At 36.1% G+C, this 22,842-nt stretch overlaps 8 protein-coding genes across 12 annotated transcripts; 3 read left to right on the top strand and 5 right to left on the bottom strand.

Annotated features, from left to right (window-relative positions):
- Positions 1–6: 6 nt before the first annotated feature.
- LOC145729406 (calcium-independent phospholipase A2-gamma-like) lies at positions 7–6,918 on the bottom strand. Of its 3 annotated transcripts, none has more exons than XM_081980151.1 (8): positions 6,786–6,918; positions 2,145–2,443; positions 1,952–2,086; positions 1,625–1,898; positions 1,367–1,572; positions 1,120–1,311; positions 834–1,071; positions 7–771 (listed from the first exon to the last, which is right to left on the bottom strand). In XM_081980151.1, exons 2-8 carry the CDS (start codon positions 2,433–2,435, stop codon positions 518–520), a joined length of 1,590 nt encoding a protein of 529 aa, XP_081836277.1. In that variant the 5' UTR covers positions 2,436–2,443; positions 6,786–6,918; the 3' UTR covers positions 7–517. The 3 variants fall into 3 exon arrangements, with proteins under 3 accessions (XP_081836277.1, XP_081836276.1, XP_081836278.1); XM_081980150.1 differs by lacking the exon at positions 6,786–6,918 and adding an exon at positions 3,130–3,316; XM_081980152.1 differs by lacking the exon at positions 6,786–6,918 and adding an exon at positions 3,130–3,320 and having other exon boundaries at positions 617–782.
- LOC145729405 (calcium-independent phospholipase A2-gamma-like) lies at positions 3,531–6,548 on the bottom strand. The gene is made up of 7 exons (XM_081980149.1): positions 6,183–6,548; positions 5,314–5,689; positions 5,078–5,215; positions 4,747–5,020; positions 4,483–4,685; positions 4,031–4,433; positions 3,531–3,978 (listed from the first exon to the last, which is right to left on the bottom strand). The coding sequence occupies exons 1-7, from the start codon at positions 6,230–6,232 to the stop codon at positions 3,728–3,730; spliced, it is 1,695 nt and encodes a 564-aa protein (XP_081836275.1). The 5' UTR covers positions 6,233–6,548; the 3' UTR covers positions 3,531–3,727.
- A 27-nt stretch (positions 6,919–6,945) lies between the features above and the next one.
- LOC145729411 (uncharacterized) lies at positions 6,946–8,262 on the top strand. Its single transcript, XM_081980158.1, has 2 exons — positions 6,946–7,543; positions 7,601–8,262. The coding sequence occupies exons 1-2, from the start codon at positions 7,092–7,094 to the stop codon at positions 7,977–7,979; spliced, it is 831 nt and encodes a 276-aa protein (XP_081836284.1). The 5' UTR covers positions 6,946–7,091; the 3' UTR covers positions 7,980–8,262.
- A 50-nt stretch (positions 8,263–8,312) lies between these two features.
- LOC145729400 (transmembrane protein 245) lies at positions 8,313–11,978 on the bottom strand. Of its 2 annotated transcripts, none has more exons than XM_081980140.1 (11): positions 11,857–11,978; positions 11,248–11,768; positions 10,967–11,195; positions 10,691–10,821; positions 9,893–10,636; positions 9,675–9,842; positions 9,429–9,615; positions 9,186–9,370; positions 8,893–9,121; positions 8,669–8,843; positions 8,313–8,616 (listed from the first exon to the last, which is right to left on the bottom strand). In XM_081980140.1, exons 1-11 carry the CDS (start codon positions 11,864–11,866, stop codon positions 8,442–8,444), a joined length of 2,754 nt encoding a protein of 917 aa, XP_081836266.1. In that variant the 5' UTR covers positions 11,867–11,978; the 3' UTR covers positions 8,313–8,441. The 2 variants fall into 2 exon arrangements, with proteins under 2 accessions (XP_081836266.1, XP_081836265.1); XM_081980139.1 differs by having other exon boundaries at positions 9,186–9,376.
- A 4-nt stretch (positions 11,979–11,982) lies between these two features.
- Positions 11,983–15,121, top strand: LOC145729403 (ribosomal protein S6 kinase-like 1). 2 transcript variants are annotated; one of them, XM_081980146.1, is made up of 13 exons: positions 11,983–12,206; positions 12,276–12,390; positions 12,448–12,605; positions 12,661–12,772; positions 12,828–12,983; positions 13,041–13,347; positions 13,400–13,518; positions 13,589–13,729; positions 13,783–13,910; positions 13,968–14,366; positions 14,417–14,621; positions 14,670–14,765; positions 14,828–15,121. In XM_081980146.1, the coding sequence occupies exons 2-13, from the start codon at positions 12,280–12,282 to the stop codon at positions 14,942–14,944; spliced, it is 2,049 nt and encodes a 682-aa protein (XP_081836272.1). In that variant the 5' UTR covers positions 11,983–12,206; positions 12,276–12,279; the 3' UTR covers positions 14,945–15,121. The 2 variants fall into 2 exon arrangements, with proteins under 2 accessions (XP_081836272.1, XP_081836273.1); XM_081980147.1 differs by lacking the exon at positions 12,828–12,983 and having other exon boundaries at positions 11,987–12,206.
- A 425-nt stretch (positions 15,122–15,546) lies between these two features.
- On the bottom strand, positions 15,547–17,482 carry eIF3j (eukaryotic translation initiation factor 3 subunit j). Its single transcript, XM_081980162.1, has 5 exons — positions 17,188–17,482; positions 16,860–16,945; positions 16,217–16,622; positions 16,023–16,159; positions 15,547–15,963 (listed from the first exon to the last, which is right to left on the bottom strand). Exons 1-5 carry the CDS (start codon positions 17,201–17,203, stop codon positions 15,901–15,903), a joined length of 708 nt encoding a protein of 235 aa, XP_081836288.1. The 5' UTR covers positions 17,204–17,482; the 3' UTR covers positions 15,547–15,900.
- Positions 17,483–17,701: 219 nt separating this feature from the next.
- Positions 17,702–19,766, top strand: Srp54 (splicing regulatory protein 54). Its single transcript, XM_081980148.1, has one exon. The coding sequence runs from the start codon at positions 17,901–17,903 to the stop codon at positions 19,605–19,607; it is 1,707 nt and encodes a 568-aa protein (XP_081836274.1). The 5' UTR covers positions 17,702–17,900; the 3' UTR covers positions 19,608–19,766.
- On the bottom strand, positions 19,701–22,788 carry LOC145729401 (protein KRI1 homolog). The gene is made up of 8 exons (XM_081980141.1): positions 22,586–22,788; positions 22,223–22,532; positions 21,871–22,167; positions 21,659–21,815; positions 21,249–21,600; positions 21,116–21,198; positions 20,502–20,765; positions 19,701–20,450 (listed from the first exon to the last, which is right to left on the bottom strand). The coding sequence occupies exons 1-8, from the start codon at positions 22,704–22,706 to the stop codon at positions 19,764–19,766; spliced, it is 2,271 nt and encodes a 756-aa protein (XP_081836267.1). The 5' UTR covers positions 22,707–22,788; the 3' UTR covers positions 19,701–19,763.
- Between the last annotated feature and the right edge of the window lie 54 nt (positions 22,789–22,842).

Here is a 22,842-nt window from a genome sequence, read left to right on the forward strand (position 1 = left end):
TTGTGGTGTTTACTTTTTTTGTAACCTTTAATTTTTTTTAAGTTACCAATTAAATGTATTAGTAACTACACTTCAAATTATGACAAAACATCAACCATAGAATAAACAACAATACCTATTAATTAAAACAGAAAGGTACTAATTACCTGAACATAACACTGTATTATTAACTCCATTGTTTTCCAACCAAGTTTAAAAAAAACAAACACACTGCAGTAAATATTATTGAAAATAGTGAAGAATTACAGCATCAAATTAGTTTTTTTTTTAAGTGAGGTTATAACGACACGAAAAGCTAAAAAAGTCTAGTTTACTCTCATTGAACCTTAAAATTATTAACAAACAAATGTTTTTTGTTGGGAGCTCCTAGAGTGAGTATAATTGGTTGCCTACATTCCAGAGTTTTATAGAGGTATAAAATTAAATACTTTTCTGAGAACAAACTAGACTACCTCTTTACATAGCAAAATAGACTAGAACTGAATATCACATATGTTTAGGTACAATTCAAAAAGTGTTAAACTCCAAGCAACTCTTTTTGAAAGTTGACCGCTTCTTTGACCTTTTGCCCTAAACTTTTTCCAATCGTCAACGTTCTGGCCGCTTCCCGAAATTTATCCTCGTTCCTTCTCAAGTACATTAAAGTGTCCCGTTTCATTTGTTTCTGTTTCTCTCTGTCTGTTTCTACCATCCCAATGACTTCAGTCAGATAAGGATTGAAGCGGTAATACACGTTTTCTGGTAGAAGATCGCTCAACATTATATGAACGGCTGTAAATAAACTGATTTATATCATTCAAAGTGATTAGGGTTGAGACTTTCAAAACTTTTACCTTGAGTATCGGTGGCACTATCTAAAATCTTTAGAAACTTATTACTCCAAGAAGTCCCCTCACTACCGATTTCCCGATTGGCACTTTTCGATGTTTTCAATTTGCCCAATTCAGCAGGACTAGGCACTGACCGTCCAGTACCAAAGGAAACAACACACTGGATTGGTGTATTGGGCCATACCAGTTTAGCCTCGTGTATTGCAATAGCTGTGGGGTTGTTCACTAAAATACCTCCGTCCTACGCACGTTAAAACTTTCCAAAAGTATTGAACCAGGGACAGTTTACCTGGTGGATTAAGTCTCTGATGCGGAATTCTTCGAAGTAGGTTGGAGCGGCTGCCGAAGCCCTGGCAGCTTGCCAAACTTCAGCGTTGTGAGTGCCCTCGTACTCGGATTGAAACCTCCAAGGTAAAGCGTAGTTTCGGAAGAGGTAAGCGGATACTTGAGATTGGTTTACTATAGCCGAAACTACACAAATCTACAAAAATTATTTGGTTTTACTAATTTCCTTGTCTAGTTAGATTAGTCAGTACTTTAGGACAATTAGGTTTTCTTGAAGTGGCTATCAGAATCTCATTTCCCAAATACTCCTCCAACTTTCGCTCCCATAAAGCTGTATCATAGTAAGCGTGACTCCAAACCAGTTTCCCAGTACCAAACAATGGAGACTGATTGAAAATTTCTTGACTAAGAGCCTCATATCTCGCTATGATATCGTCCAAATTCCTCAAGTGCACTCCTACCAAAATCCACACGCAATAAAAACTACCAAAACAATCAAAATCACCAACCCATAGAGTAAGTCAAAACAGCTCCAGTGCTAACACCGCAAAAGAAATCGAACAATTCGTAAACTCGCTTTCCGGTAAGTTCTTCTAGTTTCTTCAACATTTCCAACACCAAAACCCCTCTAATTCCACCGCCGTCAATAGACAGGATTCGTATACCTCGACCAACAGGAGGATCAGAATACCCTAAAATTGTTAAGGCCTCATTAAAGGCCCCTTTAGTGAGATCATCCTCCAGATACAATCGTTTATTCAGAAGAATTCGGATTGCACCACTCTAAAATTATTTAGCATTAATTATGTGAGTGGGCTGTGTAATGGTAAACCAACTTGAATAGCATGATTTCTGGTTTCAGGATGCTCTTTTAAAAACGCAATTAATAGTTCTACAGCTTCCAAAAGCTCCAGCTCACCAACAGCAGAATCAATTGTTTCCAGATATTTTTTAGGTTCCTCCAACAAGTGCTACAACCAATAACAAACGTCAAAGTGACTAAAGCAAGGCCAAAATTCAACACCATACCCTGGAATGAGGTCTGTTGATGGTTTTCCACGAGACTAGGTCTGGGACCTCTGGTTTGGAGTTAAAAATAGTCGGGGTAGCTTGGATCGCGGAATTGTACAATTTTCGAGCCGATTGTTGTACTGAAAATATTCTTTTCTCAGTCGTTTTCAGGTATTCGGTGATATCTTGAGATTGTGGTATTTTGTTAATCAGTTGCAACCAGTCATTTTGTAGCGACTTATCTGATGTCATTTTTGATGTCACTTCCTTGATATAGTTGATTAGTTTCCAGTAGTTGTTTAGTGGCATTTTATGATCTGAAAGATAATAAATAATAAAAGATGTTTATGAAAGAACGTTGGTTGAATTTTTTTTAGGGCTTGTACTTAATTAAAATAATTTTATTTCATTTACACTGTAGTTTTACTTAATATATGTTGGAGTCCTTCTGTTTTTAATGAAACTTTGCAAATTAAAAAATTAAGAAAATAAACTCATGCAACTGTGATATCAGGCCTTGCTATTAGTCAATTCTGTCATTTCTATAGAAGTTATCTTAAACAATACATTTAACTGAAGGTGGAAATACAGGTTCTTAGTTAATTAAAGCTTGGTAGTAGCCCTAGTATTTAAAATAATTACATGCAAGATGTAGGTATACAAAATGGGTCAAATAACCTATCTATTCATCAATATTTATTACTGATAGCAAGGTTGATATGTTAATTAGGTAACTACTAATAGGAATTTATGGCAACTGTCTGAGAAGTCAAGTTCAAGTAATAGCAATTTTTCTATAAATTGAGTGATGTGGTTCTGTAAATTAATAAAAATGACCATTTTCTACAAATGTTGAATAACCTGAAACTTATTTTTAAAGGTTCTTGTATTAACAGTTTGTTTACAACTCAATATCTTGCCTTGGGCACAAAACAAATTGCTCATTTTTGGCTTCATACAATATTTACTAATAAACGTAAATATAGAAATTAGGTAAAATTACCTGTCACAGTCCACAGTAACAATAAATTAATTTATTACAAAAGGCTAGAGCCCCAAAAGCACCACTTTGTCAATATTTACTGATATTTTTGTATATACTACTGCCTAAAAATGTCCTCTCAGCTGTTTTTGACATTTGGTTGGAGTTTCATTCGTTTTGACGATTCCCGGAGTGTGCTGAGACGTCACGATGACGTATTTTATTGAAACAATAACGCTCTGACCAACTGTCAAATTACGTCATCGAATGAGGCTCTATTTGAAACTAACCTAAACCGAAATTGAAAGGAAACTGGACTTTTGGAGGACAGGAGCATTTTATAACAGCAACTAGGAGAAAGGAGAACTTTTGTTTATAGAAAAAAATGCAGAATAAGTGTTGGTCAAAATAGAAAAACACTCTTTATTTATTACTCTGTTTATATTAATAAAATATCCAAAGTTATAAACATCATAAAAATAAATCTCTTGGTAATAGTGTACACTAATCTAGGAAACAACACATTATCAGTTAACATTCATCACAGTTTATAGTTATCAAAAAATACGCCCTCTTGTCGAACTTATTGTAATCTCATTATTCTTGAACAGGTTTAAACTTAAGTGAAAATTTGTTTTTGAACATTCAACCAATCGGCGCACTTTTGTGTCACGCCTTTATCCTGCGCTAATTTTCGAGCAGCGTGCTGAAACTTGTCCTCGTTTCGTCTCAAATACATGATGGCGTCTCGTTCTAGCTGTTCGAATTTCTCCGGCTCTATTTCGGACATTGACAGCATTTCTGTCAAATAAGGATTGAATCGGTAATACGTTTCTTCGGGCAGTAAGTCTGACAACATGGTGTGAACGCCTGCAAGAGTATCACTATTAATCCCACTAGGTTTGTTGGGATAGTTACATACCTTCTGTGTCGGTGGCGCTGTTCAAAATGGCAAAAAACTTATGTTTCCATGACGTATTACTGCTTGAAGATGGTTCTGTGGTTTCGATGGGATTGGGCACCGTCCTACCAGTACCGAATGACACCACGCACTGTATGGGGGTGGTGGGCCAAAGCAGTTTAGCTTCGTGGATTGCTATAGCCGTGGGATTGTTGACTAAAATACCGCCGTCTTGGTGGATCATATTGCCGATTTTAAACTCCTCGAAGTAGGTGGGAGCGGCTGAGGAGGCCCTAACGGCCTCCCACACCTGGTGGTCGTAACCGCCCAAATACTGGGACTGAACCCGCCAAGGTAGGGCGTAGTTCCGAAATAAGTAGGCCGATATCCTAGAGTGGTTTACCACAGCTGAGACTGCACAATACTGCAAAATGATTGTCACTAAATGACATCCTCCAACTACACACACTTACTTTAGGGCACTTGATATTTCTGTTCGTTTCTATTAAAGTTTTATCCCACTGTTCACTTAATAACCTTTCCCATAACTCAGTGTCATAGTAAGAGTGAGACAAAACTAAATTGCTGGTTCCTTTCAGAGCAGATTGAGTGAACACTTGGGAGCTCAGTCTCTTGTAAATTTCAGCAGCCTCATCCAGAGTATGTTGCTTTAACCCTTTAAAATAGAATAGATAATACCACTAATACAAATTGCAATTGAAAATAATACAACTTACCAATTAAAGACCCTAAAATAGCACCAGTGCTGACTCCACAAATCAAATCAAACATTTCATAAACAGGCTTCCCACTGAGCTCTTCCAGTTTCCTGAGCATTTCAATAACCAGCACTCCTCTGGTTCCTCCACCATCGATCGAGAGAATTCTGATACCATTTCCTGCCACTGGATTGGTGTGTCCCAACAATGCAAATGCCACGTTAATTGCGCTCTGAATCGGCTCTGCAGAGTGTTTCTTTTTAATGCGCAAAAGCACTCTGACTGCACCTTCCTTAAACCAAAAATTAGCCATATAAAGTGAAATTTCTCCAGTAGTCACAAAACTTACTTTGACAGCACCATGTTTAGCCTCTGGATATTGATTCAAGTGACTAATCAGATCTTCAATCCTGGCCAGTTTGGCAGATTCAGATTCAGCCAAAGCCAATGAGGATAATACATGACTTGTTCTTGATAATACAGATTCCTGTAAGACAAAAATTTAATAAAACTTTAACAATTTAATGTTCATGTTACTTTAATAGAAAATTCTAGGTAATTACTCTGTATTACAAAATCACCTACCTTTGATACGACTGGTTTGGCACTTTTCCATTTGGGCACAGGTACAGGTTTTGGCTCATCCTTAAACATGTTTCCAAACACATTTGGAAATGAAATCATACTTTTTTCTGGCTGTTCCACTTTGACTGCTTTATCAGACTTTTGGTCTACAGTGATTTGCGAGGCCAAATAACGCACCATTTCTTTTCCATAAGTTTTAGGGTCCACTTTTTGCAAAAAATGGGCAAACTCCTTGTTCAGGGCATTTTCAAATGTAGTGTCTGTGGTAAACTTGGCAAAGTAGGATTTCAGATGGTTGATCAGCTTCCAGTGGGCTATGATTACGTTTTTGGCGTGCATCTTCAGGTTCACTTGGCCGGAGGAGTCGGAAATGTACCTGAAATTTGCGGATCTGGTCACTTCATGCTGTTTGGGTCACACTGACTTATCGGACTGGAGCAAAAAATGCTTTGACGTCAAACTGTGTGCTTTAGGAAGCGACAAAAATAAAAATACGGCAAATTTTCATTTTATCGTATGATTTTCGGGTTTTTTTTGGAAGGGGAATCGCGCGATCCTGCAAACTTATGTCAAAACAATAACAAAAGTCAGGTGATTGAACCCTTTTTCAACGCTATTTACCATTGGTTGTATACTATCACGTGACTTGATTTGTTTAAACCAACCCATAGGAGTACTGTAAAGTATATCTGTCTTTTTTTACTGTTCTCCAATGGTGAAATAGATGGTTAAAAAAATTCGAGATTCAAGGAATTGCTTTTGTTTGTATTTTGTCCATAAATTGATCAAACAAAAGGGTTTAATTTTGCACTAAAAAACTTAAATATCTACCAAACTAGCTTTTAGTTATTGTGCTAAGTTTAACTTACCTTCTACTTGCCGCAGTTAAACACGGTCTGGAACGACAAAGTAAGTCCATACTTTTAATCACTGATTTTCAATAATTCACAAAACTTCACTGTGGTTTCGCTAAACTGAACTATCGTTAATAACTGAACGCTAAATCAATAGGGAAGCGCTATTTTATCTGTGTTCTAGAAAAACAAGTCGCAATTTTAAGTAGAAAATAAGGCTGTTGTTTTGTGGAGGTGTGTCGCGTATTTTTACGAGTTGTGGCGCACGTTTAAAGGAAATAATAACAACACAAACCACCGTGTCCTTCACTTTTTCAGAAAAATAACCAAATAACAAGCCGCGAGAGTTCAATACCTACTTATATTATTGTTGTTAACGAGATGATAAAATAATGGAATGTTGCCGCACTAGGTTTTATTTTTAGGAGCGCGAATCTAGATTGGTCGATGTGCGCCAACGTGTATTTACGCATGTTTGCCTTTGCAAATGACGACAAATCACCTCAAATCGTTTTCATTCAGTTTATCTACACGTGTAGGGAATTTTATATTTTGTTATTCGCTATTATGAGTATTTGTACACATCGGTTATTATCACAAAGTGCCATAATTACTTACAATGTAAATAACTATTGTTTTTATCACCTAGCTTTATAGTTTCATGGTGCACTCCCCTGTTATCTCCATTTTTTTTAGATGTAATTATTAGGTTGTTAATTGTATAATCTTTTCTATTACAATTTAAAATACATTTTCTTGTGTTTTGGCCTTTGGGAAGATTTGTCAAATTAATAGTCTGTACAATATCAAAATATTGTCAAACGTCATTAGTTAGACACAACATTTTATTTGAAAATCTACCTAACCTCAAATTTAACTGATGTCAGTTGTCAATATCCTTCTTTGCGTTGCAAAACTTTTTAAATGGCCCCAACTGAAAATCTACATATTCCAGTAGTGGATGAATTAATCTTAACTCCATTGGCGGGGGCGTCTCTTGTAAACGAAATCATAAAGGGTCTGCTGTACCAGAAATGCCAAATTCCCTATCCCTATCATTGGCTGAAGCGAGTGGTGGAAAAACGACGACAACGACTGAAGGACACAGAAGCACCTTCTCGAAAAGTTAATTTTGCTCACGAGAACCACTTCCGCACCGTATCCAAAGCTTACGACCACTTGGACCTGGTAATGCGTGGAATTCACAAGGAGTTTTGTGACCAAAACAGTGAGGTCCAGGAGGTGGTTGTAATGTTTGGCCCTAGCCCTGCTTGCATTAAGGAAGCTTTTACTATAGCCTTGCCAGTTACACTGAAAGGCCACCTTGAACATAATCATACTGGGCAGTTAAATAAGAACCTACAGAAAGTCCTAAGGTAAGTTGTTTCTATATTTACATATTATCTGCTTAACAATATTTGTGTATTGTTTAGGAAAGTATTTTTGTCACAGTCCTGGGTTGATTCTATAGATACTTCAATTCCCTGCACCAACACTTATATTTACCTGAAAAAGCTTGTAAAAAACAGCCTTAATATGGAAAGTGATACTTTTGAAGCCTGTCAAGCCCCCCACTTGTCTTCCACAGTAAAACATTCAACATTTCACATCAGCTACCAACCAACAGAGACTGGCAACTGTACTTGCAATTTTAACATTTTTGAAGAAGGTGGGAGAAGTAGAGAAGTTGGAACTTTACAACCACAAAATTCTGAAGGAATTGAGGAAGTTGTGTGGTATCGGACCAAGGGGTTGTTAAAAGGTTTTAAAGACAGTTTTATTAATAAAGTGTCTATATCTGAGTTATGGTGACAGCCAAATGGTCCAAAATTTAGGTAAGTAGATTTTATATTTTATACATTTTTTTAGACAAATTTCTAGGTTTTAAGTTTTAATTATTTACTGACTGCCTTTATTATGTAAGATTTATGTATTACATTTCATTGTTATGAAGCATGAAAGGTAAAATATGTTACTATTTTGTTAGGAGATTGGTTATATTTTATACTGGTAATAATGTTTGATTTTGGTAATTATAGACAACTTGACTTATTGAGCTGAATAATTCAATAAAACTGCCATCTTGCAATTTTAATGGTCTTTTACATCTTTCATATACATAATAATTTTTCACAACAAAAAACATAACCAGCAGTTAAATATATTAAAAAATACAAAAATACAAACTTCAACATTAAGAAATAAATATTATTTTATAATTGCAACAAAAAATTCGCAGAGAGCTAAATAAACCAGTCACAAGCAGCATTGGCACTAATTTAACTCTAGGTGCATTGAATCATCAGCAGGAGATTCTTTAAATAGATTGGATGACAGATCAATGGCCACATAAAGACCACACAGCAGTAAGGGTCCAATCAGAGCACCCTCTACACCCATGCAAAATATACCGCCAGCAATTGCTAAGCCAGTTAAATATGGATGACCCCTAAAAACATCCAAATTAAACCTGTTCCCTTCATTATAAACTAAGAACCAACCCTTTAATTTCTTTGTAAATGGTAGTGTCCACAATATAAGTGGGTAAAAACTGAAAGCCTGCAAATAAAATGGCGGCAATCCACCTGTCCTGAGACAGCCACAAATCCAGTATTCCTGGTACACAGGCCCAGTAGGTTCCCAAGAAAGGTACCGCCCCCAAAATCGTTGCAAATGCTATAAAATACTGTTAAGTTAGACAACCAAAAAAAAAGTTTAAACTTACCGGATGATAGATAGACGATTTGGACGTTGAACAGGTTATGAATGAACCAAGTCCACATGCCGTAAAACGCGGCCATTTTCAAAGAAGCCGAAAAAACACTGTTTATGGCAGCTTCTAAGGCGTGACCAAATCTTTTTCCACTTGGAGAAAATTTAGTCATCAACTCTACAGGTTTATAGTACTCTCCACTTGAATTTAACAAGTAGAATAACGTAGTTAGAAAAACAATCTACAAATATTTTCAATCAGATAGGATAAGTTTTTTTTGTTAAAAGAAATCATTATTAACTGACCATATTTAGGATAAAGTTTAAAACTGCAGTACCGCCCCCTAAAACAATTGATAAACAAGTACTAAACGATCCAATTAGGAGACTAATATTTCCGATGATAATTCCCCACACGGATTCCAACAAAGACATCAACATTCCGACGTTTTGTTTGCCAAAATCGATGATACCGTTCACGTTGAATATTTCTGTAACTAATCCGTGACGTTGCTAAACCAAATCTGGCTGGTCAAAGCCGAAATTTACCAGGAGACTTTTGAAGATCGCTGACGAATTCCTCCCAGGAGGTTTTCACTGCGTCTTCAGTAACTTTGGGTCCGCTTCCGTTATGGGCGCTCATCCACGATTGGTACAGTCTATCCCAAAGTTCGAGAATTTGACGTTCCAGTTTTTCCGATTGAATTGAGTCTGCGTCGTTCATAACACTTTTAACCTACTTAGTTAATTCTCCTTTACATTTTCTCTCAAAGAAGTAAAAATAAAAGTTCTTACCGCTTTTGAAATCCCCTCTCTACCATATTGATAGGCATTGTCCAATAATGAGTCCATGGTTTCATCCCAAGTGGGCGGCAACATTTGACGTAGTTCAGGATTCTGGACTACCGTCTGATTTATCACATTGCTGGTCATTTGAACTAGCATTATACCTTCAGCATAGATCTAGAACCAAACCATACTAATTTCAAGTCCTCTCGACCAGTTTAATTTACCTGTAGTGCTGTAAATATGGAAGCACAAATCAGAAATACAATCAAGCCAAAAATAACCACACAACTAGCCACTGTATCAATACTATCTTTAATACTGCTCTTGATTGTGGCATTAATCTTGTGCATCACTTTGTACAACCCTCTAATTGGCACAGGAACCAGTGCGTCGTGTCTATCCATACACCATTCGCACACGTTATCAAACAGCATGCTCAGTTTATCTGATAGATAACTCCACAGCCCTAAGTACACCCCAGTGTGTTTTATAATGTAGTACAAAATAGGTAGTGGTAGTAAAGGTAGCAGAATAATGTTCTTCCAGAACAACATCACCAAACAGAGCCACATGACTGAGTATAGATAGAAACTACTTTCATAGCTGGTCTCATTAAGATTTTGAACAGAGTTTTTCAAACTGATTTTTCGGCTTATGTGTAGCAAGTTTGATTTTCTGAAACGTCCAGGAGCAAACTGGGGTTGTGATAACGACCTTTGGAAAGTAGGTCGCGGTTTTTTGGCCGTCCCCTCCGTTTTAACTAAGTGTATGCCCTGATTGGTTATTAAAACCCCAGTCGCGGATTCCGGACTGTCAACAGTTGGTTTACTTGTATTACTATCATTAAATAACTCCAAAGACCAGGGATCATCATTATTTACTTTCGGAGGTGTCCCTGTATCACCATTACCTGTTGCAGGCGCAAATTTTACTGACGGTGTTGAGGTTTTTTCCGATTCAACACTTTCCTAACAAATTTATGATCATTTATTATGTACAGTAAAAAGTTTAAGCCAGAATACCTTTTTGCTGGATTCACTGTCTGTAGGTTCACTTTTTAGATTGTTAGGCTCTATTTCATCACTTATATCCAAGTCAATAGGTTTGTCATGAAAGGCAATAGACAGTAATTCAGTGAAAGAAATTTTGTGCCCTGTAAATTGATTTTTCCTTCAGGGTTTAAATTCCTGTTGCTGTGATCTTGGAATTGTATATAGGGTAGCCCAGAAGTAATGATATACAAGTTTGTAATCAGGATAATGGTAAAAAAAAATTCCAAGATCAACTGTTTGTTATACCTGCAGCATTCATATTTGAATAGGCCTCATACACTTCAGAGATAAATCCTCCAAAGAATATAATTTGTAGTACAATAAATACAGGCATTTGAAATCTGTAAAATAATCCAGACAAACAACAGGAACATAACAACCAAATGACTGTAGAAGCATAATGAAACTGCACATTATTCTCTGGACTCCAAATAAAAAACACCAATGTCAAGTACACCAGTACTAGTGTGACTACCTTTAAATTTACGCCCTGTTTATGAAAATTTTTAATTTGCAAAGCAACTTACCAAAGTTAGTGTAGAGTGAATTATAATAAAATTAAGGGAGTGAAATACCCATGAAGTTCCAGTCCACAATACTGCTACCACAATGCCTGGGGTGAAATTATACAGCAAAACAGCCACAGGCAGCAGTATGGTTATAGCCAAAATTATTTTAATCCTGTTCCAAAGAAACTGTCCTATGCAGTCGGACACGTTGTTAAAAATATTGACTGGTAACAAGACAAGCCCTAACACTGTAGGGGTGTTGGTGTCTTCAAGCATCTGAAACCACCCCTGGAATCGATCCCTTAAGGAGCGTTTTAGAGGGTGCAAAGCAGATCCAACTAGTAAGGCCCACATTAAAGGTTTGACAAATGGTTCAAGAATCCAGTATAATCCTAAAGCGGCAGCGGCACACATTAACAAAAGCAATAGAGCCACGGCATTGTATACGGCTTGTTTAACTGGCTTGTCGTGAGGTAAGCTTCCGATTACCCCAAAAATTGACTCTAAGGGGGAACGGGTGTCCATTTTTCGGTGCGAATCTATAATAAAAAATGCTTAAACGTCCACCGGAATGTTAATTGATCAAGCCACAGGGCATATTATCTAATGTTAAACAGATATACTAACGGAAAATCATTGAGGATTTATAGCATAATATTTAAATTTATCTCGAAGGTCAAAGTTTAATAACAAACAGCTGTCACTTTGGTGGGCGGCCATTAGTAAACAAAAGACAACAGCTGATTTTAGCGTTTTCTCTTTTTAGCACACAGTAAAAAAACAAAGAACTCCACTCGGCTGAAATGTCAGCTGTCACTAGTGACATTTAAACGTCAAAATTAAAAGATAAATATAAACAAAAGTCGAAATGTAGCTTTTCAATAAATTATCCACTAATTTAACAGTTTTACAGTGGTCAATACCTTATTCTGAAGGTTATTTAGTTACAGGAAGCCGTAAGTAATTAAAAGAAAACAGTAAGTAGTTGTAAACCTATTTGTAAAACTGGACTAGTTTGTATGCACTAAATTTATAAAACTTTTCAGAATTATGAATGCCTTATCACCTTCAAATTCCTGGTCATCTTGGGTTCGCATGTTCGACATCCCTGATGTTAGTAAACACAAGAATGGTTTTACAATATACAAAGTAGTTTCATTTGTAAGTCACATTCAGTACAGGCTACTACAGGAGAGTTTCAATTGGTATGTTTTCTAGTTATATCCAGAAGCCTGCCCTGACGCTGTTACTAAGTTAATAGTTTGGAAAAGGTTTAATGACTTTAAAAAACTCCACAAAGAAATCAAGCAGTTGCATAAGAAGCTGAAACTTCATGATGAAGTTCCAAACTTACCCAAATCAGTGCTTTTTAAAAGGTATAGTGCTTTGTACTAATTTTATTTGAGTAATGACTAAATAAGTGTTTAATAGATATGATGAGGAAACTATCAATCAAAGAAAAAGAGGGATTTTAAACTTTTTGGAGTATATAGGAAACCATTCAGTGTTATTCACTTCACTAATATTTGTAAAGTTTTTTGAGGTGGGTATAAGCACAGTTAGTGAGGAGGTTTTTAACATTTTAATGCTACTAACAGACTAGTCATACTCCAGCTGAGTTTCTTAGCAGCAACATTAATGCAATTAGAGCTGATTTAAATTTACCTGAAGTACTATTTAACAATTCTGAAGATGACAAGCCCATTAGTGATACAGATTCTTTTACTAGCAGTAACTTAGGCTCAACCTCTCAGGTTAATCCCTTTAAAAACACACTTTACTTGCTGTTAACACCACAAAATTGCTTGCAGGCCACTGATCTTATTTCTGATTCTAAAACTACCAACCTAAGGAAACTAAATTCCATGACTTCAATTGACTCTCAGTCATCTAAGGCCTCTGAGTCATTGAGTGTGGTTAATATCGATAGTAGTTTGACTCTTCTTGAGGGCTACAACTCACCTGAAACTTTAAGTGAAGTTCCTGAGGATTTACAGTATTTGTTCAATGCTTCTGTACATGTTAATATGGCTATAGAGTTGGAAGGTGATAAGCATTATGAGGAAGCTTTTTCTGCTTATAAAACTGCTGTAGATATTTTAATTAGTGGCGGAAAAGGTAAGAGCAGCGAGCTTTAATGCTTTTGGTTACATCTGAAGGTGATTTTTAGAAGACTCTGATTATGACAGGAAACAAATGGTTAGGTACAAAACTGAAAAGTACTTAATCAGGGCTGAAAAACTGTATAACATGTATCTGGCCCCTGAGGTTAAAAATATACAGTTGCAGGTATTGTTTTGTTTATACATTAGTCTTTTGTAGTTTGTGAGTTAGGTATTGAAAATGTAAAACATTGTAGAGAAATGAAGAAGAAATGGATAGACCTAGTGTGATTAAAGGACCCCTGTACAATTTATATAAATACAAAGTGATTAAAATTATATCAAATAATGGGATGTTGGTTTTGCACTCTGAACAACAGCAGCTTTACTATGTCAAGGTTGGCTAGAAAACACGCAAATAACTTTACTGCTAAATGGTGACTTTTTATAGGTAATTCACAAGCCAGTTCAGTTTTTGATTAACCACTTAATATTACCAGAAAAAGTGCCTTACATGGTGAAACTAGTCAATCATTATAACAGCGATAATGCCATTTTCTTAGTGTTAGAGTATTGCAGGTAATTTGAGTATGTTTCATCTCATTTTGTCTCTTGCTAGAATTCCGAACATTTTAGCGGTACTAGACTTAGGGACATCCTAGATAATAAGACAACAATTTTCAACCACGACCAGTTTTTGCGTGATCTGCACGACCAATCGGATAACGAGTCCGAAATGAGTTTTGGCGAGCTGTTTAACGCTTACGCTTCCAGTAGATTGGCGGAAAAAAATGCAGATAGCGATGACAGCTTTGAAAAAGTCGATTTACCAGTCAACATTTTGGACCAGCCTTTAGACGATGTAGTAGCCGAACCTGATTTGTTTACCCAAAATTCCTTGAAGGAGGATGATTTAAGTGGAATTGAGTCGGAATTGGAAAGTGCCAGTGCAGTTAAAGAGGAACAGGTGGTAAAATGGATGTCACAGTTACTAGTCGCCATAGAAAGACTACATTCATTAGGGCTGGTATGCAGGTGGGTTTTCTGCCGAAAAAAAGAGTCATTTTGAATTCAGTATTTTTTAGGGATTTAAAACTTGAAAATCTGCTAATTGATGAGAACGACAATCTCGTGCTAACTTACATGTGCAATGTTAAAGAGTTATGCCCTATGTACACCCGGGGAATTAATTTAGATTTGGCACCGGAAGTGTACAGTTTTGAGGAAATTACCGATGCCGCTGATTGGTGGAGTTTCGGCGCCATTTTATATGAGCTGCTAGTAGGAATGGTAAGTCTACATTTATTTGGTAATTAATGACTGACACTGAATTTTCAGTCTTTAAGTAGAATTCACGTAAATGGTATAATAACATGCACTCATTTAATAATACCAAAGTATGTTTCAATTGAAGGAAAGTCGCTGTTAAAACAGGTAACTCACACACACACCCCTTAACACTTACAGGCAAAGGATATTTTCCTTTTTTTTTTTAGTTGCTAATTTTCGATCCCCAAGAACGATTATGTTCCAAGTCGAAAGGAATCCAACACATCAAATCACATCCATTTTTCCGTAAAGTCTGTTGGACTCGAGTGGAATCGTTCAGTTAATTTGGAAATATCCTTCCTGTTTATAATGTGTGATATTAATATTTATTTAGTCTTAATCTATTGCACTGTGTTGTTTTGACTGAAACGCATTTTGTAGTGTGTTCAACAAGTATTTAGTACAAACTGTTAAAAACATAAAATATTACAATAATATATTAATAGAGTTATTTCATATTATTAGGTTTTTTGCCAATCAATTAAATATTTATAGCTCCATGAAACATCAAAATTTTGATAATTATTGTGTCAATGGTTAGTTTCTGTCAATTGTCAAATAAGGTTCCCCAGCAATTTTGATTGAAAATCATCCTTATCATAGATGGACATAATGTCTAAAATAGCGTAACTCGTGCAGCAACCATTATCAAGGCCTGCTTTGACTTTCCCTCACATTTTTTGTGAACAATTTACATTATTGTAAGTATACATTACTGTTTTTTTATTTGCTTCGTAAAATTATAAATGTTAATTTAGAAAATTATTTCTGACATCTGAAAAGTGCAGTTATAGTCTAGTGTACACTGTCAAAGGGAAAGCTTTTGACACATCCAAATAACCAACACATTCAAATACCTAATTCATTATTTATTCAAACAACCATACACTTTGTATAAAGACATATTTATTATTTGAACTATATACAAGTTTCCAATAAATGGCAAAGACACTCAGCTGCGGCTGGTCTTGAATTATTTATATAGAAAATTAGCAGTACAAACTGTAAGTGATTAAATGAGTATGTGATATATTTTTCCAAGTAGACAGAAAAACTATTAACATGCAATCCTCCCTGGATGACCTGTTAGTTTTGATTATCTACAATTATAAAATATTTCCTTACCTAATATAAAAATACATTTTATGGATGAACTACTTAAAAATACTTGAATGAAATGAAAGCACTATTTTGTTTAAATTCTATTATTAACAAAAATATAAATAAATTATTATTGCTGCTACATAAAATCGTCGAATGCATCGTAATCATTTGCGTAATCGGTGACGTAAGCGGACAATTGCTGCAATTAAAGAAAAACTGTAGCTTATCCATTTATTTTTTTTTTAAACTTATACTTACATTTTCACCTTCCATTTTCAGTTTAGCTTTTCCTTTACCCTTATTCTTTTTTGCTTTGTCACCTTTCTCCATTTTTTGCTTTTCTAGATACAGGTTATCCAAAGTGTTCCTAATTTTTTTTATGTCTGCTGAGTTCACTGTAAACCACACATTTACTTAAATTAATTTCAAACAGATGATTAAGATATACTTACTAACTGCACATAAATTCCGGGCTACATTTTCTGTGAAATTAACATATTCATTTCCATGCCTAGACAGTGGAGTGAGTTTCTTTGTTAAGGTATCTGTAAACTCATCAAACTCTTCCTTGGTGCTGGGCAATTTGATACCACCCAATTCTTCAGGTTCTCCTCCGTTGTAGCCAAAAGTGGTCTCAAGAGCAATTTTTAAATCAGATTCTTGTTGCATTCTAAGTTTTTCTTCTGGAGTCATTTCTTTTTCAAGTTTAAGACGACGTTCTAGTTCCTCTTTCTTTTTTGCTTCTTTCTCAGCTATTTTTTCTTCTAAAGCCTTCTTTTTTGACTTTTTTACTTCTACTTTCTTTTTATCCTCTTCTTCATCATCTTTTTTTTCTTCATCTTCATCTTCCCAACTTTCCTGTATATACACAATGTTTGTAATATAGTTTATCAGGTGTTAGTAATAAAATAGCAAGATTTATCATACATTATTTAAGAAATGACAATTTGTGTTTAATACCCAATGTGCTACAACATAAGGACTTTTACCAGATGTTATATTGCAATTTGCTGGGTTTTAAAAATGCCTTGGGCAAATTTCACTTTAAAAATTGACTACATAAAACCTATTAAATGGTTTAGAAGAATTAAATACCTTAACATCATCATCTTCATCTTCACCTTCCCATTTAGTTGATTTGAGTTTTGGAACCACTACAGGTGCCTCAAAGTTGTCATCATCTGAAATAGCATATGGTCAACTTGGAAATGAAACTTGGACAAACAAAGCTTAACTCCAAACATTATTATTTAAAAGTGATGAGTCATTTTTTTAGGTATACAACTCAACCAATTTAGTGATTAATATTGCACAGAGAAAAAGGTTACATGAAGGTATGTGTCAGATTGACAAGAGTATAAATTAAGATCATGTAAAAGTTATTGTAGGCGGTTTATCGTGTATTAGGTGGTTAAATGCTTACCCCAAGAAGACTCCATGGTGTCCCACACTGGTTAAAACAAAAAAAATATAGCAAAATTGGCACGAAAAGTTCACGTGTGAAACGTGTGCGCGAACGTCAGCCAAAACGGATGCAAAAACCTTCGATCTGCTATTCGAAAATCACCTAAATTCTTTTAAATATCAAACCACACGTTTCACTCTTTTGTGTTTCTTGTTTAAATTCACCAATTTTGAACTGTAATCGTTTCCTAAATACAAATGCTGAGGACCACTTCGCCTATCCATTTCACACTTGGCAAGTTTACAAATCAATACTGCCAACTGGTTTTAATTTAATGACAGATGACAGCTGATAACGTCAAGTTTAGGGTAATTTTTTGTTATGTTGGTAGTTCGAATTACATAATTGTACAATTCTATGTGTTCCCCGTGACCACAGTTAACAAACTGCAAGTAGAGCACACGTGATCACTGTCATATAAAAGTTACTAGAATAGTACTAAAAATTTAAGGTTAGTTGTGTTTTGCGTCTGTGTTTCTGAGCGTGCGTCGTTTATGTTAGGTTAAGTTTAGGCTTTCTCTTACGCATTTTTGTGATTCTGTAATAATGTAATGTGTTGTGAAACTTGAAGAAACTCAACGTTTTAGGACGTTTAATCAGTTCTTATATGTATGGTTGACATGGCCATCAGTTTAGTGTACTTGGTGAAGTTGATCTAAACCTACATAATTATGGCCGTGGGTTCCACTAAAGTGGTGCAAGTGACCAACATTGCGCCCCAAGCCACCAAGGACCAGATGCAAGTGCTTTTTGGATACTTGGGTAAAATTGAAGATATTCGCCTATACCCAACAGTTAGGGATGTATCAGTGCCAGTACAGTCTCGTATATGTTACATTAAGTTTACGGATTCAGTCACTGTCGGCATCGCCCAGCATATGACCAACACTGTTTTTATTGATCGTGCTCTCATTGTTATCCCTGTGCAAAATGGTGATATCCCTGATGAGTATTATGCACTTGAGATGACCAGAAATGGGACTGTAGTCCCAGGCTTAAATGTCAATGAGCCAAAACTACCACCACATGTGGTTAATTCTGTACATGGTTCTGGGGCTGACCAAGTTATTCTCACTACTGACTCTACTCTAGATGAGCAAGGCCTGCCTAATTACCCACCTTTGCCTTCATCTTATGACAGTGCTAAAGTTGAGGAGACCCGGCGCACTATTCTAGTTCAAAACATTGACCCTACAATCAGTTCAAATGAGTGGATATTGCATTTTACGCGAGCTGGAGAGGTTAAATATCTGCGCACTTGTAGGCGCACTTCAGACAACTCATTAAACATGCTAATTGAGTTTACTGAACAGCCAAGTGTAGTAAATGCCCTACAAATGAATGAGACTGAGTTCAGAGGGAATATTTTGCAAATTCAGCATGCCACTCAGCCAATTGACAAACCGCAAGCAAAAAGCAATGAAGCAGCTCAGCAAGAAATTGAAGAAGCCCTAACTAGGTTCAAAGAAGCACAAAACATGATCAATGCATCAATTGAGCCTGTAATTGGAATGTTAACTAAAGATAAAAAAGGTTCTCGCCGAACTAGATCAAGATCAAGATCGCGGGACCGAAAACGGCGCAGATCTTCCAGGTCCAGATCACGAAAACGATCAAGGTCACGCAGGAGACGCTCCACTAGCAGAAAACGGTCCAGATCTAGGGAACGCCGGCGTAGGTCAAGATCACGCAGGCGTACCCGTTCCAGGTCAAGGAAAAGGTCCAGGTCGCGCGGTAAAAAAAGTCGATCCAGGTCTCATAAACGTTCCCGATCACGAGACGCTAAAAAATCTCGACCATCATCGCGTGAAAGATCTAAAGATCGTAAAAAGTCTCGCGACCGAGAAAAATCACGCGATAGAGACAGATCGAAAGATCGAAAAGCACGAGCTAAATCCAAGTCTAAAGAAAAATCGGTAGACTCCAAGGAGCGTAAAAGCGAAAGTGTTGACGTGGAGAGAAAACGATCTCGATCAAAATCAAGAAGCCGCAGCAGAAAACGGTCAAGATCCAGAGATAAGAGAAAAGAACGGCGTCGGTCTCGATCAAAAGGAAGCCGCAGAAGAACGCCATCACTGCCTCGCTCAAAAAAGAAGAGTAGGTCGCGCAGCAGAGACCGCGACAGCAGCAGGAAGAAGGACAAAAAGGAGAAGAAACGGTCCAGATCGCGATCAAAATCAAAGGAAAAGCGAAGCCACCGAGATAAAGATAAAGGCAAGTCAAGATCAAAGTCCAGATCCAGATCGAAAAAGAAGTCAAGAAGCGTGGATCCTCCGGAAAAAGGGCACGCTGAAGGCAGTAAACCTATGGATGTTGAGGACATAGAAAAAGATTCTGGGGAAAAATCTGATAACATGGATATTTCTAACTCACCTTGAACCATTGATATTGTTTTAAATATGTGTGTATTTAATTTGACTTAATGAAAATAATTGAAAAAAAATATGTCTTTAAATAAAACTCCAACAATGTGTAAACAACAATCAATTTAATTCAATAAAATAATTATCATATAATAATAAAAAAGTATATAATTAGTTTTTTTGCTTATTTCCATACTTGAGTTTGTTTTTATATTTTTTAGGATTGATACCAAACGCTGTTAATCGGGAATCTGATATTTTGATTTCATTGTTTTTCTTCCCTTTTTTACCTCCTAGTTTATGGTTGCTTTGTTCAGAATCCACCCTTTTTCTTTTTTTCGTTTTTGCCTCCTTAACAGAGTTATTAGTCTCAATCTGTGTTTTATCAGCATTATCACCGCCATTTTGTTGTTTCTGTGCCTTCTTTTTGTTTTTCTTCTTTTTCTTGGTCTGTGCTGCTTTTGTAGTCACTTGTTCCACAACGTCTTTAGTGTCGCAGTTTTCTACCACGTCTTTGGGGGTGTTGTCGCCTTTTTGCTGTTTCTGCGCTTCTTTCTTTTTTTTCTTAATCTGTGCTGCTTGCGCAATTGGTTGCTCCACCCTATCTTCAGAGCTGTTTTCTACTACGTCTTTCTGCATGTTGTTGCTTTTTTCTGTTACACTTTGATCGTCGTTTGCTGGTTCTTTTTGGGTCTCCTCAGCGAAAAGACTTGGCAACAGCTTTTTTTTTAAAGCGACGTTGGTAGCTTTTTTTGAGTAGGCTATTTGGTCGTACTTTTCCACGTTTTCAGGACGACGCTGAAGAGCTTTTTTCAACGAGCACCATCTGTTCAGTTCCTTGTCTTTGGCCAATAAAATCTTTTAAAAAAAACATGATTAGGAAGGTTAAATAAAGTGGAATAGACTTACTTCTTCGACGGTCAATCCAAAGTCATTGGGTACTACTTCACGGTACTTGAAACGGCACGGCACATCTCCAATGATGTCTTCGCAGTCCAGCTTGTAGTATTCTTCAAAATATTTCTCGTAATCTTTATTGTTTGGGTCGAATTTTGGTTTAGGACGGCTCAAAGCTTCTGCTACTTTCGATTTGCGCTTTCGCTTTTTGCGACCTTTGCTATTTTCTATCAGCTCTTGTTTTAATGAAGTAGAGGGGTCATAATCGGCGTCCATCTGAAATAATATTAAAATAGTACTTTACAGTGTGTCCAGGATAAGAAGGACCCCTATGGGAATCTTGAAAATGGTTAAGATTAGTTTAAATGGGAGAAAAGTTGCATAATCACAACCTTATTTATAAAACATCGACTTTTTTGGTTTTTGAGATATCTCGAAATTTTTTGTCATGTCATGTATCATGTTTAAAGTGATTCAAATCAAAAATTTAAAATAAAACACCCTGTATATTAATACTTTATCCAATTTCACTTTTGTCAGTTTTTAAGTATTAAAATAATGCCTTTGAGAGTGCAGTGACAATTAAGCATTTGCCAAGCAGCAATTAAGCATAAATAAGAACCTACATTAAACTCATCATCTTCACAATGTGGTGCTTGCTGATTAACAGTCTCACCTCCTTCAACCTCATCCCAATGATCCCAGTTTTCTGAAACAAAAATCACATAATTTTATATTTTTTAAGAACTCATACTTTACCTATTTCCAGTTCTTCATCAATAGTAGGGAACTGTGGCTTCTGGTCCCCTTCAGGCCCTTCATAAAACTGATCATTAAACAACTCTTTCATTCTGCGATCATGAGCTTCAGGGTCAAAATCACCATCCAAGTCATCATCTTCAAAAGCCAGATGAGTGTTGCCTGTCACCTCTTTAAGCTTTTCAAGTTTTTCTTCAATTTCCTTGCGTTTTAGCTCTTGCATTTTCCTAATTTCTGCCATTTTTTCTTCCTTTTCCTTCTTTTTACGCTCCTTAGTTTCTGCTCTTTTGGTTTTTCGCCGATCGTCCGTTTTCCTTAGTGATTGCTCTATTGTCCTTGGGTATCTTTTAATCTGAAAATTAAGGTTTAAATAAAAATTTGGGTAACAAATTCTGAAATATGCTACATACAAATTCTTGGTCAGGTTCCTCAAACCTGAAATTAAATTTATGCTCAAATTCCTCCTGTTTTTCAATTTGTATTTCATCCCCAGATAAACTCTCGTCAGAATCATGGATAATTTCATCATAAGTAGGGACATAACTTTCATCAGCTCTATCTAAATATCTGTAAAAAATTCACAATAATTATTAGAACAAAACATTAGCTTGTTAATGCAAACCTTTTATTCAAAACATAGTCTCTTAAAAACTTTTCCCCATTGTCTAGGTTAGGGTCATTCCAAAACTCTTTTAAAGGCTTCAACTCAGACTTGGTCTCATCATCTTGTATATCTTCAGTTTGGCCTGCCAACCACTTAATGTGTTCACTCTCAGTGGTTTTCTCTTCTTTACATTTCTGTCTCAATTCTAGTAAACCACCAATTTTGCCTTCTTCATCACTTTCTTCATCAATGCCAACCCCCACTTTGATTATTTCTTCTTTCAGATTTTCTTGTTCTTCCACATATGTAGGAGGTCTAAAGAAAAGACAATGGATCCAACCTTTACACTAACAAACAAACAAAACTTTACCTAAAATTTGTTTCATCTTCTTCATCACTTAGAATTCCACCTTTTTCCAATATTAATTTTCTCTCATAATCTTTAAGGTACAGAGGTTGCTCTTTAGGTTTTTTGTCCTTCTTTATATCAGGGTTGGGTTTTTTAAAAAAACTCACATTGCTGTCATAAATTTTAGGGTCCTTCTTTTTAAGGCAAGACAAGGTCTTGTAGAACTCCCTTTCTACCTCTTCAGTTAGTTCAGCAGCATCCTCATCGTCCTCTGAGGAACTTGATGAAGAATCATAAGTGTCAAGTACATTATCACCGTATTTGGTTTTTACTAAAATGTAAAATGCACTGTGACAAGTTAAAAGAAACTGATAAAAAACTTACATTTGTTGAGTTCTTCCTTTTTCCTCCAAGTATCATAGTTTTTTGCAAACTCGTTATTCGTTTTAATTGCTGTTTCAGAGTCCCACTCGCTATCCAAAAAGTTTCCTTGTAAGTTGGGCATACTATTTTAGTTAATTACTAAATGCCTACCCTTTAATTCAATTTGTACATGCTTTCCATAAACCATAAACATTAAATTGAGGTTATGTTGAGGATATGTTTGACAAGTGACATTTGCAATTTTTTGAAAGCTGACA

This window comes from Ips typographus, linkage group LG5 (genome assembly GCF_016097725.1).
Source record: "Ips typographus isolate SLU linkage group LG5, UJ_Ityp_2.0, whole genome shotgun sequence".
Classification (NCBI taxonomy): Eukaryota; Metazoa; Arthropoda; class Insecta; order Coleoptera; family Curculionidae; genus Ips; species Ips typographus.

Coding starts and splice junctions, on each gene's coding strand:
- LOC145729406 (XM_081980151.1), bottom strand. CDS start 2,435: ATGCCACTAAACAACTACTGGAAACTAATCAACTATATCAAGGAAGTG. Junction 2,087..2,144: donor TCAACAGACCTCATTCCAGG/GTATGGTGTTGA, acceptor TATTGGTTGTAG/CACTTGTTGGAGGAACCTAA. Junction 1,899..1,951: donor CCAGAAATCATGCTATTCAA/GTTGGTTTACCA, acceptor AAATAATTTTAG/AGTGGTGCAATCCGAATTCT.
- LOC145729405 (XM_081980149.1), bottom strand. CDS start 6,232: ATGGACTTACTTTGTCGTTCCAGACCGTGTTTAACTGCGGCAAGTAGA. Junction 5,216..5,313: donor CCAAACCAGTCGTATCAAAG/GTAGGTGATTTT, acceptor TTTGTCTTACAG/GAATCTGTATTATCAAGAAC. Junction 3,979..4,030: donor CAGCGCCACCGACACAGAAG/GTATGTAACTAT, acceptor ATACTCTTGCAG/GCGTTCACACCATGTTGTCA.
- LOC145729411 (XM_081980158.1), top strand. CDS start 7,092: ATGGCCCCAACTGAAAATCTACATATTCCAGTAGTGGATGAATTAATC. Junction 7,544..7,600: donor AACCTACAGAAAGTCCTAAG/GTAAGTTGTTTC, acceptor TGTATTGTTTAG/GAAAGTATTTTTGTCACAGT.
- LOC145729400 (XM_081980139.1), bottom strand. Junction 11,196..11,247: donor TTCACTCTACACTAACTTTG/GTAAGTTGCTTT, acceptor GTAAATTTAAAG/GTAGTCACACTAGTACTGGT. Junction 9,122..9,185: donor TAAACTTTATCCTAAATATG/GTCAGTTAATAA, acceptor AAATATTTGTAG/ATTGTTTTTCTAACTACGTT.
- LOC145729403 (XM_081980146.1), top strand. CDS start 12,280: ATGAATGCCTTATCACCTTCAAATTCCTGGTCATCTTGGGTTCGCATG. Junction 13,730..13,782: donor AGCAGCTTTACTATGTCAAG/GTTGGCTAGAAA, acceptor GACTTTTTATAG/GTAATTCACAAGCCAGTTCA. Junction 13,911..13,967: donor TTAGTGTTAGAGTATTGCAG/GTAATTTGAGTA, acceptor CGAACATTTTAG/CGGTACTAGACTTAGGGACA.
- eIF3j (XM_081980162.1), bottom strand. Junction 16,623..16,859: donor ATGAAGATGATGATGTTAAG/GTATTTAATTCT, acceptor GTGTATATACAG/GAAAGTTGGGAAGATGAAGA. Junction 15,964..16,022: donor TGAAAATGGAAGGTGAAAAT/GTAAGTATAAGT, acceptor CTTTAATTGCAG/CAATTGTCCGCTTACGTCAC.
- Srp54 (XM_081980148.1), top strand. CDS start 17,901: ATGGCCGTGGGTTCCACTAAAGTGGTGCAAGTGACCAACATTGCGCCC.
- LOC145729401 (XM_081980141.1), bottom strand. CDS start 22,706: ATGCCCAACTTACAAGGAAACTTTTTGGATAGCGAGTGGGACTCTGAA. Junction 22,533..22,585: donor AAAGGAAGAACTCAACAAAT/GTAAGTTTTTTA, acceptor TTTACATTTTAG/TAAAAACCAAATACGGTGAT. Junction 21,816..21,870: donor GACTATGTTTTGAATAAAAG/GTTTGCATTAAC, acceptor AATTTTTTACAG/ATATTTAGATAGAGCTGATG.